Genomic DNA, 12,623 nt, shown 5'->3' on the forward strand with positions numbered 1-12,623 from the left:
TGATAGCACATGTTGACACACCGTGTGCATCTTCAAAATTTGGCTTTTAAAATGTACAAAAAAAAATTGGTTTAGTCCAACAAATGGGAAAATAGATGGAATTTTAAAGGAATTTATATTCTCCCCTAGACATCTATCATGTTCTTCATTTGTTGTTCCATAACATTCAGTTTCTTCCTTTTAATGTCTATTTCCCCATTCCACATCATGATGTCGTGAATGAGCCGTTGGCCACTGTCACTTGTGAAATGTTCAGCTTGCTTTTCTACAATCAGCACAACACCTAAAATTTGCTTAAAAAACATGTATTATGAATATGCAGGCATACATATATTACCTGAAGCTGGGGTGTCAGACACTCACCTGTTTGGGTGTCAATCTCGCCCACTTCCTCCACCTCTCCTTCATCCAGATCCTCGGGGGGTCTTGGTCTGATTTCCCCTTCTTGGTGAGTTGGAGGGTCCCTGGTGTCCTCTGATGAGTGGTGTCCTCCGAGTCTTTTCACCCCTTTGAGAATGAAACAAAAAGTATACTTAGCACACAGATATTTCTTTTTTTTTACTTGGAAAAAAACAACTTTATTAATATAAAAACATTTTACAAGTCAATCGGGTACATATAGCCACAGAAGGTCAGATACATATTGTAACATCACAATTAAATATGCAGGAATATTACAGGGCATACATTCAGATATATTCACATGTGCCGTAAGTTATGCAACAGATTATTCCAACTTATAAATATACCGTGTTTTTGGTGTAGGGGAATGCTGCACTGGATTTGGGACCATTATACACAGGTCTTTGTGTGGTATTTGTCCACCTCCACATCTGGCAATAGCCCCAAAATACATAGCTTAGGGTCCAGCACCACAGGGGATCCCATAATATCATGGAGGAAACGGACAACCTGCATCCAATATGTCTGAACGTGTGTGCAGCTCCATATGAGGTGGTAAAACAAGCCCGGGTCAGCTGTGCACAGGCGACACGTCGGCGTGTGTTGGAACTTTGCCAATCTCACCAGGGTCAGATAGGCTTTGTGTACTATATACAATTGTGTGTCGGACAGCTTGGGGGACACCGTCTTGGTTCCCTCTAAAGTATCAGCCCAGTCAGTGTTATCTATAAGTCCTACGTCCTGTTCCCATACCGTTTTGGCCTTGTGTGAAACAGCAGCTGCACCCCGTTGTCTAATTGTGTAATATAAATGTGATATAAGCTTAGAGGGGTCATTTCCCACAACTATATTCAGCACAGGGGGAGGCTCCATCTCTACATCCAAGTCCGGCAATTGGGCTCTAAGTGCGTGGTGGAGCTGCAGGTATTTAAACGCTAGTTGATGTGGAAGGAAAAACTCCTCCTTGAGAGTCTGAAACTGCTTGAGCCCAGAGGTGGACAGAACCTGATGGAGATACAATATTCCATGTCTAGCACAAACTATCGAATTTGGAACTGTTTCCAGTTCCGGCATATGACTTTTAAGCCACAGTGGGGTGTGGGACTGAAATTTCCCCACATTCTGCTTCTTTAGAGATATTTCCCATACCCTTTGGTGATGTAGCAACATGCCCGCATTGTACCGCGCAGAAGGACCTTGTGTTTTTTTCCCCCGAAGTATAGCCTGAATGGGTGTATACGCCGGGTGTCCTGGTTTGTCACACAAAGATCTATAGCGTTGCATTTCCGACGTATGGAAGTGGTATATGTGGGAAAGCTGCGAGGCTAAATAATAGTCCTGGAGGTCCGGGAGAGATACACCCCCCATGTCTGTGAGGTTTTTAAGGGTTTGCCAAGCTAGCTTGTGTCCACTATTTCCCCAGACAAACAAATTTAGGATAGCTTCCATCTGCTTAAAGATTTTTAGGGGAATATATAGGGGGGCGTGCCATATCAGATAAAGAATTTTGGGTAGTATGATCATTTTAATTAAATTTACACGCCCCATCACCCCTAATAACAATCTGGACCACGTCTGTGTTTTATTTTTTAATAAGTTAAACAAAGGGGTTATATTCAGGGGTGTATAGTCTACCAGGTCCCTGGTTACCTCCACCCCCAAGTATTTAATCTTGGATAGTTAACAGAATAAAGTGTAGGGCTAATAGTGTGTAATTCAAATGCAAGCAACCTAGGGCTATCGCCAATGACAATGTATCAAACCCATAAATATTCGCACTGTGCAAAAGGATAACAGTCACAAATCTCACATACAAAGTAAGAGGTGTACCTCACATGCAAATATGACACATCTAAGGTGAATGTGCATGTGCATATCTCATCATATTAATGAAATCTTATCATAATATAAATGAAACAACCCTCTTATATGAGTGAGTGTGGATAACCAATCAAGCCTGGCTGCAGCAAATTAATCAATAAAGTGGAGTAAGCAATATATGCAATGTGCAAAGTGACTGATGAAGGGGAGTGGCTGTCCTGTCACCACAGCTCGTACGCCCGGCAATGCGTCGCTCGACCAGTGACGTCATCACTCCTCGCCGTATGTTTTTACCTTCCATGCTCTCTGCCGTGTTTTGTGATCTGTCACCTCTGCGGCCGGCCTCACATCTCAGCGGTACCTCTCCCCACACACAGACAGAGCCTCCAGCCAGGAGTTGTTTTTGACTGACCTGACTTCTTGATGGATGATGATCCCTTCAGAACCTGCTCACATCTATATGCTCTTTTGATGACTTCAAAAATGTGAGTTTGATCACTATTCTTTTATAAATAAAAAACAGTTTTTAGTCTACACCCAGAGGCGCCTCTCTCTTCTGTTTTTGCAAAGTGAAACAGTGCTGACATCAAAAAAATTAAATATAACTCAAATACTGTGATCTTATTCTCAAAACAAGTTCAAAAACTCATATGAAGTGACAGTCCCATAATTTCTCATATAATGTTCAAACAAAAATGATGGACCAGAGATGAAATAATATTCTTCCCAATAGAGATCCTAAACATAGAAGAAGGCGGGGTAGTCTTACCAGCACCGGTGGACTCACAGGCCAAGGGCGGTGAGTCATCAAGGCTTAGGCTGTCATACACCGAATGACAATGTGAGTGCGGTCTGTAGGGACAGGATCCTCCTCCTAGGTTGGGGGCCAGGTGTCTGCCCGGATAGCTGGGGAGATCCTCTGACTCAGCAGTGTGAACAAGCCATAATCACCATATATAAAAAAGAAAAAAAGGGAGCCTCCACATAGTGTAAATCCAAAAAATCAATTGGAGTTTATTGGACAAAACAGAGTCATCAGATGATCAATAAAAGCATATCAAATAGAATCGAATAAACAAGTATTAAAAAAGCGTGGTAAACAAGTGGCTGGGTACAGCAAAAAAACCCTACGCGTTTCATCTAAGACTTCTGCTGGGGTATGTACCAACCTGCCACTACCACGCTTATATACAAATATTTAAATTACAACACATAAACAACTGATTTCACAGCGTGCGGACTGACTTTGTCAGGAAGGGCATGCCAGCACCCAAGATGGCTGCCGAAGAAGACGACCTGTTACCTCTGCCTGTCAGGAAGGGCATGCCAGCACCCAATATGGCTGCCGAAGAAGATGACCTGTTACCTCTGCCCCTGTCAGAATTCCATTGGTGCACACACACCCCGTGACAGCTTTTTGACACTCAAACAGGCTACTTAAACTCAGTCAGTTTCCAGACTCAGTGCTGTCTGCTCTACAGCGTTCCCTGTGTATCCTGCAATTACCTACCTGACTTCCGTTCCTGTTGTGACCCAGCTTGCTTCCTGACGTTCCTGTTTCCTGCCTGCATCCGACCCCGGCTTGTCCTCTACTCTGCATCTGCCTGCTCCTTCTGCCACTTTGCTGCCAGTCTGCTGATGACCTGGCCTGTAATCTGATTCCGCTTCCGCTTCAGCCTCTGTTCGTGACATGCCCGTTTGTGTATGACCCAGCCTGCCTGTACCTGCCTTCTCTTCAGCCTCGAGGGTGCCACCATCCCTTCTGCTGCACCTGCACTTCTGCCTGTGGGGACCGGTTGTCTACTCACTCCAGCTACCTGCCCACCACTGCTCTGGGATTCCTACAGACACCTCTACAGCCCAGCCGAGTGCTCCGATCCAGCTCCAGGTTCAGTGATCCCGCCAGGCACTCGTGCGACTCTGCATCTTGGTGCTTCCTGTCAGCTCTATCAGGGGCTCCAAGTCAGAGTTGTAAGAGAGGCCATCCTCTGCATATCAGGCTCCATCACTAGGTACGTCCCAGTAGCAGACAGCCATGTCTGAGCCTGTGCAAGGACCCTCTCCTATGGAGGAACTCTGTCAACACCTAGCCAGATTAACACAAGCTGTAAAGGACTTACAACAGGGTTATACCCAGCTGGAAGGCCAAATACAGACCTTGTCTGCCTCTGTTGCTCAAGCACCTTCCACTTCTGGGATGCCAGCAGCTCCTGCAGTCGTTATTCTACCACCTGAACCCAGAGTCCCAACTTCTGAAAAGTTCCACGGAGAACGCAATGAGTTCAGAGCCTTCCACAATGCATGCAAACTCTATTTTTCGCTACAACCACGAACCTTCTCCCTGGAAGCCACCAAGGTCGGGTTTGTCATTTCCTTGCTTCAGGGGGAACCACAGGCCTGGGCTAACCAACTCCTTGAACAAAAGGACACATCTCTGACGGACTTAGCCTCCTTTTTTGGAGCCATGGCTCAGTTATATGAAGACCCCCAGCAAGCCGCTACTGCAGAAGCCACCCTTCACACGCTTCAGCAGGGTCACAGGGCCGTGGAGGTCTATGTTTCAGAATTCAGGCACTGGAGTTCCAACACTAACTGGAACGATGCTGCCCTGCATTACCAGTTCCGCATGGGCCTTTCTGATAATCTCAAGGACGAGCTAGCACGAACAGGTGTCCCCTCCACCTTGGAGACACTTATAAATTTGTCAATCCAGATTGGCCGTCGCTTAAGGGAACGTAGTTTGGAATGAGCCACGACCAGTCCCGTCCAGTATGGATGCTTCCACGAGTGTCTGGTTCTTTCAGTCCCGCTTCACCTGCTCCTGCCGCATCCGCTTCAGACGCACCTGAACCCATAAAGCTTGGTCTCCTCCATCCTTCTCTGACTACAGAAGAACGCCAGCGCAGACGCCAGCTAAATCTTTGCCTGTACTGTGGAGGATCAGGACATTATGTGAGGTCTTGTCCGGTCAAGATCCGCAAGTGCCTCTCAGTTACATCCGCTTCTCCTCCATCTCTACCCAATCACTCTGCTCATCTTGCTCTTCCCATTTTGTTACAGCTCCCAGGAGGAACTATCCAGACCCCCGCTATAATTGACTCTGGAGCTGGCAGCTGTTTCATAGATTTAGCTTTTGCTGCCAAACATCAAATTCCTCTATTACCCAAGGCTCAGAGACTTTCTGTACATCTGGCAGACGGATCCACCATTAAATCTGAATTGGTTACTCATGAAACCATCCCATTATCTACCACCATTGCCGAGAACCATCAAGAGCTTCTACGCCTAGATGCAATCGCTTCCCCTCTGTTCCCAATCTTTCTGGGTATGCCTTGGTTAAAAGCTCATAACCCTTACATTAACTGGGTTACAGAAGAAATCAAGTTTCTTTCCCCCTATTGCCTTCAGCATTGTTGGCAAGAGAATCATCAGGACCAATCTCCCCTGCTGTGCATCGATTTGGAGTCCGAAGCCTGCCAAGTCATTCCAGTAGCATATCACGACTTTCTGTTTTCAGCAAAAAAGGGGCAGAAATGCTTCCTCCTCATAGGGCTTATGACTGTCCAATTGAGCTCCTTCCTGGGGTTGAAGTTCCTTTTGGCAGGATCTTTCCTCTATCTGAATCTGAACTTGTTGCTTTGAAAGACTACATTGATGACAACCTTAAAAAGGGGTTTATTCGCCCCTCCACCTCTCCTACCAGTGCGGGGATCTTCTTTGTAGAAAAAAAGGACCACTCATTACGGCCCTGTGTGGACTACCGTGAACTTAATAAGATCACTGTAAAAAAACATTACCCTCTTCCACTTGTGCCTGAATTATTCCAGCGACTCGGTACGGCCACCATTTTCACAAAATTGGATCTTCGGGGTGCTTATAATCTGGTTCACATACGAGAGGGGGATGAATGGAAGACGGCGTTCCGCACACAGTTTGGGCATTTTGAATACCTTGTGATGCCCTTTGGACTTTGCAATGCCCCAGCTACCTTTCAGCACTTCATCAACGATGTCTTCCGAGATTTCCTGGATCTATTTGTTGTTGTTTATCTTGATGATATACTAATCTTCTCTCCCTCTCTAGATCACCACCGTAGTCACGTCAAGAATGTATTGAGTCGCCTTCAACAACACAGACTTTATGCAAAACCAGAGAAATGTGTATTTGAACGCCAAAGCATCCAATTCTTGGGTTTAATCATTTCCACCGAAGGCATCCAGATGGATCCCCAGAAGGTTACAGCCATCCTGGATTGGCCTGCTCCCAGTGATAAGAAGGGTGTCCAACATTTCGTGGGGTTTGCAAATTTTTATCGAAAATTCATCAGAAATTTTTCTGCAATCATATCCCCCATTACAAGTTTAACCAAACAAGGTACAAGATTCTCTTGGTCTCTGGAAGCTCAGAAAGCTTTTGACACCCTAAAAAGACTTTTCACATTTGCATCTGTCCTGAAACACCCTGACCCAGCCTTGCCCTATGTCTTGGAAGTAGACGCCTCAGAAACAGCGGTAGGAGCAATATTGTCTCAGAAGCGGGGAGCTAAGGCCCTACTGCATCCAGTTGCTTTTTTTTCCCGCAAGCTGTCAAATGCCGAAAGGAACTACGACATCGGGGACCGTGAACTTTTGGCCATCAAAGCCGCCCTGGAGGAATGGAGGTACCTTCTAGAGGGGGCCACACACCCAATCTTGATCTATACCGATCATAAGAACCTTGAGTATTTAAGAACAGCAAAAAGATTGAAACCCCGACAAGCCAGGTGGGCACTATTCTTTTCTAGATTCACTTTTCACTTAACATTCAGGCATGGATCCAAGAATGCAAAACCCGATGCGTTATCACGCATGTTCAGCAAACCTGAAGAAATCTCATCTCCGGATACCATTCTATCCCCTGGGAACTTCCTGTTACTTCAAGGAGAGTTAATAAAACAAATTAAACAAACTCTAGTAAGGAACCCTTCACCAGCCGGGGTCTCTCTACTGGCAAAGTATGGGCTACTTTGGCATGAAGACAAGGTCTTTGTGCCGGAAGACCTCCAAATGGCCATCCTGGTGCGATGCCATGATCATGTGCTGGCAGGTCATTTTGGCATTGGCAAGACAACTGAATTAGTACAACGGACATTTTGGTGGCCTGGGGTGGAAAAAGATTGTAGGAAATATGTGGAATCTTGTACCACTTGCATTTGCATTAAAACCAGCAGATCCAGAGCCTGGGGTCTGCTAAAACCCTTACCTGTCCCCAGTAGACCTTGGAAGATGATCTCAATAGATTTTATTCTAGAACTTCCCCCATATGAGGGCCACAACACCATTTTTGTAGTTGTCGGTAGACTATCTAAGATGGCACACTTCCTGCCCATGAAGGGCACACCATCTGCTCGAGAAACAGCTCAAACCTTTGTCAAGGAGATCGTAAGGCTTCACGGGATTCCGGCCAATATTGTGTCCGACCGTGGGGTGCAGTTTACATCCAGATTCTGGAGAGCCTTATGTGATGCACTTGGGATTGAACTTTCATTTTCTTCTGCATATCACCCACAAATGAATGGGCAGACAGAGAGGACTAATCAAACCCTCAAACAGTACCTGAGATGTTTCTCCTCATTTTCTCAAGACGATTGGGCTTCTCTGCTTCCCCTGGCCGAGTTTTCTTATAACAATTCAGTACACTCTGCTACAAAGCAATCTCCATTTTTTGCAAACTACGGTTTCCACCCTTCTTTTTTGTCTAATACAATTCCAGATTCCCCTGTACCAGCTGTTTCCGAAACTATAAATTTCTTCAACGCCAATAACAAACTGCTACAGGAAACAATGGCCAAGACACAGGCATACAATAAGGAAGTTTTTGACTGAAAAAGAAGGGGAGAATTGATCTTGAACCCTGGTGACCAAGTGTGGCTAGCAACTACTAATTTGAAACTGGCCTGTCCCTCGAAGAAACTGGGCCCTAAATTTATAGGACCATTTCTGGTGAAGAGACAGATCAATGAGGTTGCGTATGAATTAGAGTTGCCTGAGTCATATAGAATCCACCCTGTGTTCCACATAACCTTGTTGAAACCTGCCATTCCTGACCCATTCCCAGGACGAAGTTCCGGCCCGTCTGAACCTGTAATTATTGACGGGGAGGAAGAGTTTGAGGTGGAAACAATCTTAGACTGCAGGAAGATAAGAAATCAGATCCAGTTCCTGATAAAATGGAAAGGGTATGGGCCAGAGGACAACTCCTGGGAACCTGAAGATAATATCCATGCCCAAAATTTGGTTCAAGCTTTTAAGAACTCCCATCCTGACAAGTGGGCCAGGTTGGGCATCCGGAGGTTGCCCTTTGGGGGGGCAGTGTCAGGAAGGGCATGCCAGCACCCAAGATGGCTGCCGAAGAAGACGACCTGTTACCTCTGCCTGTCAGGAAGGGCATGCCAGCACCCAAGATGGCTGCCGAAGAAGATGACCTGTTACCTCTGCCCCTGTCAGAATTCCATTGGTGCACACACACCCTGTGACAGATTTTTGACACCCAAACAGGCTACTTAAACTCAGTCAGTTTCCAGACTCAGTGCTGTCTGCTCTACAGCGTTCCCTGTGTATCCTGCAATTACCTACTTGACTTCCGTTCCTGTTGTGACCCGGCTTGCTTCCTGACATTCCTGTTTCCTGCCTGCATCCGACCCCGGCTTGTCCTCTACTCTGCATTTGCCTGCTCCTTCTGCCACTTCGCTGCCAGTCTGCTGACGACCCGGCCTGTAATCTGATTCTGCTTCCGCTTCAGCCTCTGTTCCTGACGTGCCCGTTTGTGTATGACCCGGCCTGCCTGTACCAGCCTTCTCTTCAGCCTCGAGGGTGCCACCATCCCTTCTGCTGCACCTACACTTCTGCCTGTGGGGACTGGTTGTCTACTCACTCCAGCTACCTGCCCACCACTGCTCTGGGATTCCTACAGACACCTCTACAGCCCGGCCGAGTGCTCCGATCCAGCTCCAGGTTCAGTGATCCCGCCAGGCACTCGTGTGACTCTGCATCTTGGTGCTTCCTGTCAGCTCTATCAGGGGCTCCAAGTCAGAGCTGTAAGAGAGGCCGTCCTCTGCATATCAGACTCCATCACCAGGTACGTGACAGACTTCCTGGATATACAGCGTGCGTACAAATGCAGGATCATGTGTTCCCGTATCTATCCAATAAAGGTAAAGCGCCTATCTTACACAACCAAGCCTCAATGTGACTCTCCAATCTGACGGCGCTCTCATTCATTAGGAACGTCAATTCCTCTGCAGCCAACCAGATGCCAACCGGCAGGGCATATGGCGTGCACGTGACCCACGTCATGTATCGACGTCCGACGTACCTGGGGTGCGTGTGATCATTGAGAACCAGGAACCGGAACACGACCGTGAGGTCGCTGGAACGCATATGCACTCCAAATGAGTCATCAAGGCAGGAAGTGGAACAGAAAGGTTGACTGCAGTGTTTTAAGCTTGAGCAGCCACAAATTATATCTATTATAAGTGAAAACTTATCTGTAGACCATAAATATAAGATCTTGGGTATTAATCAAGGAAGTCAGTATGCCAATCTAAAAGCTTAATCATGCAACAAGAAAGGTTATAAGAATGCAAAAAGCAATATCAGATGTGAGATACAAATATGACTATAGACAAAAACCAAACAGTGAATTGGTAATAAATAAACCAGACCTATCCCTGTTAATATTATATTAAGGGACATGTAAGACTGAATGCTCAAAACATATGTAACTACGAATATGTGCCATCCAATCCAAAGTTGAACATAAAGAGAAATAGAAATAAAAATAAAAATAAACAATGTAAAAATTGTAATACAGGAAACCAAGACCATCTACAATAATCTAAAAATTATGACTGATTAATAAAAGAATTAATGTCCCACTCCAAGTTAAGTCCATGTGGCATGTAACATCTCAGCTGGTGTATCCAAAAAGTCTCGAGCCTGGATACTCCTCTTACATTCGACTCCCCCCTCCAATGAGGTACAAATTTGTCTATAATTTGAAATTTAGTACCTATTGGATTCTGATTATGACAAAGCAAATAATGATTGGGTACGCTATGATTAGTGCGTCCCTTCTTAATAGCCTTTATATGTTGATTAACCCTTTATGGCAAACGTACGTATGGTCCGACCCACGTACTGTTTCCCGCAGGGACATGTGATGAGGTATATAATATACCTCGTCGAACATGTGACGAAATGTTTGATGTCATATTCTTTGCCAGTAGTAGTTGATCCGAAGGTCTCAATTTTTCCAGGTCGGTGTGCATTGTGTTTGCACACCCTGCACCTCATGGAAAGAAACCTTTCAGATTATGAAAAAACGAGGGGGGACTGGGGGGATCTATTATGTTGTGCACAATCTGTCCTTTTAAAGGCATAGCACCCCTATAAACTATCCCTGCATGTTCAGGAAGGGTAGGACCCAAAATTGTATCGTTCTTCAGTACCTTCCAGTGCCTATGAATGATGTCCTTAATCTGTTTATACTGAATTGAAAAATTGGTAAGGAACGACCACTTATGTTTATTATCATGGTTACGTTTAGGTTGTTCTGAAATCAAAAGATTCCTATCTATCTTGGATACTCTAGCAAGTGGTAATGGGGAGTTGTGAAAGGGGGAGGGAATACATTTATTGGAAGAATCTGAGACTTGTCCCAATTTATACGTAATCCCGAGTATCCCCCATTTGTTCAATAAGTCTTAACGCTGCTTGGAGTGATGGTCCCTGGTCTGCTAAGTATAGTATGGTGTCCTCAGCATACATTCCTATTTTATTGACCGTAGGGCCCCAGCGCAGACCTTGAATATCAGGGTGTGCTCTGATGGCAATGGCCAGTGGCCCCGCTGCCAGCGCATACAGTAAGGGAGAGAGGAGACACCCTTGTCGAGTACCCCTCTCAAGTGTAAACTGCTCAGAGAGCCATCCATTCACAAAGATTTTCGCCTTGGGTGTCTGATATAGAAGCTGTACCCATTTTATAAAGCGTGCCCCAAAGCCATAATTATGCAAACATTCCCACAAAAATGGCCATTCCACAGAGTCAAAGGCCTTAGCTGTATCTAACGCCACCACCACCCTCTTCCTGAGTTATCGTGTCGGGCTTGGATATTCATATAAAGTCGCCTAATATTCATGGCTGTATTTTTTCCCGGCATAAAGCCCGTTTGGTCCGTATGATTTAAAGTCAGGATAACAGTGTTTAATCTAGAAGCCAGGATTTTAGCTAAGATTTTAATATCTACCTGCAGGAGTGAGATAGGCCTGTAGGATTCAGGGAGATGCAGGTCTTTTCCTGGCTTGGGGAGAACCATGATTTGGGCTTCTTGCATAGACTCAGGGAGTAAGTTCTGATCAAATATAGACTGGTATAAGACTTTCAGCTTGGGGACCAATATGTCCGAGTAAGTGACATAAAATTCCAGAGGCAAATTATCCATCCCTGGAGCTTTAGATTTAGCCAGTTGTGCGATTGCTTCCGTGATGTTGTGGTCGGTAATAGGTGCATCAAGAAGCTCAACTTGTTCTCGATTCAGCTGGGGGAACTGTATGGAAGATAAATATGATTGAATTTCCCTTTGCGTGTATGTGTGTTGGGATTTATAGAGATTGCCATAGAATTGTCTAAATTGCTCTGCCACCTGTTCTGGGTTGGTTATATTACACCCGTCTGGGTCAACAAGCGACACCACGACTGGGGGCTTATCGTCCATGTGAGCCAGATAGGCCAGCAGTCTCCCCGCCCTTTCACCCTGCTCATACACCCTCTGCCTGTTTAGCCTTCTCAGTGTGCAGTTGCGTGACTAGTCAGGTCTGCAGTTTCACTCTGTCCAGGTTTTCCGGGTTAGAACTATAGGCCTCTTCTAATTCTTGTAGTTTGTCAGATGTGAGTTGAAGTACAGTGTTGGACTCTCGTTTTAACTTATTTATTCTGGAGGATAATATTCTACGGGCATGATTTTTAAAGTCGTCCCAGTGTATAGTGAGGGCAAGGGGTCCCTGTATACCCTCCAAAAAAGAAGAGCAGCTCCCTGGCAATGGAGTCATGGTCTGTAAGAAGTAATAACCAATGAGGGTTTAGCTGCCAGCACCTCGTGGAAGGAGCTACTCGCAAGGATGCCGTCAACCAGCGCGGAGAGTGGTCTGACAGGGTCCTAGGAGCAAATCCTGAGCCCGTGACTTTTGGCAAAAGGGCCCTAGAAATGAGTATGTAGTCTATCCTGGACATGGTGTTGTGACTTATTGAGTGGCAAGTGTATGCTCTAGTCGTGGGGTTAGCATGTCTCCTCACGTCAAGATGGGCAAACTCATTCAGTGTACGGTACAACCTAGTATGCAGTGGTTCATCAGGTCTGGTTT

General features: G+C 45.7%; 1 protein-coding gene across 1 annotated transcript in view; it reads right to left on the reverse strand.

Moving 5' to 3' along the window:
- Positions 1-11,977, reverse strand: part of LOC141121536 (vomeronasal type-2 receptor 26-like) — an 82,607-nt gene extending 70,630 nt beyond the window's left edge. Inside the window, exon 1 of the mRNA XM_073611157.1 lies at positions 11,510-11,977. Coding sequence (XP_073467258.1) covers positions 11,510-11,977 — 468 coding nt within the window. The remainder of the gene's footprint in view (positions 1-11,509) is intronic.
- Positions 11,978-12,623: the final 646 nt, after the last annotated feature.

This window comes from Aquarana catesbeiana, unplaced genomic scaffold, assembly GCF_042186555.1.
Source record: "Aquarana catesbeiana isolate 2022-GZ unplaced genomic scaffold, ASM4218655v1 unanchor224, whole genome shotgun sequence".
NCBI lineage: Eukaryota > Metazoa > Chordata > Amphibia > Anura > Ranidae > Aquarana > Aquarana catesbeiana.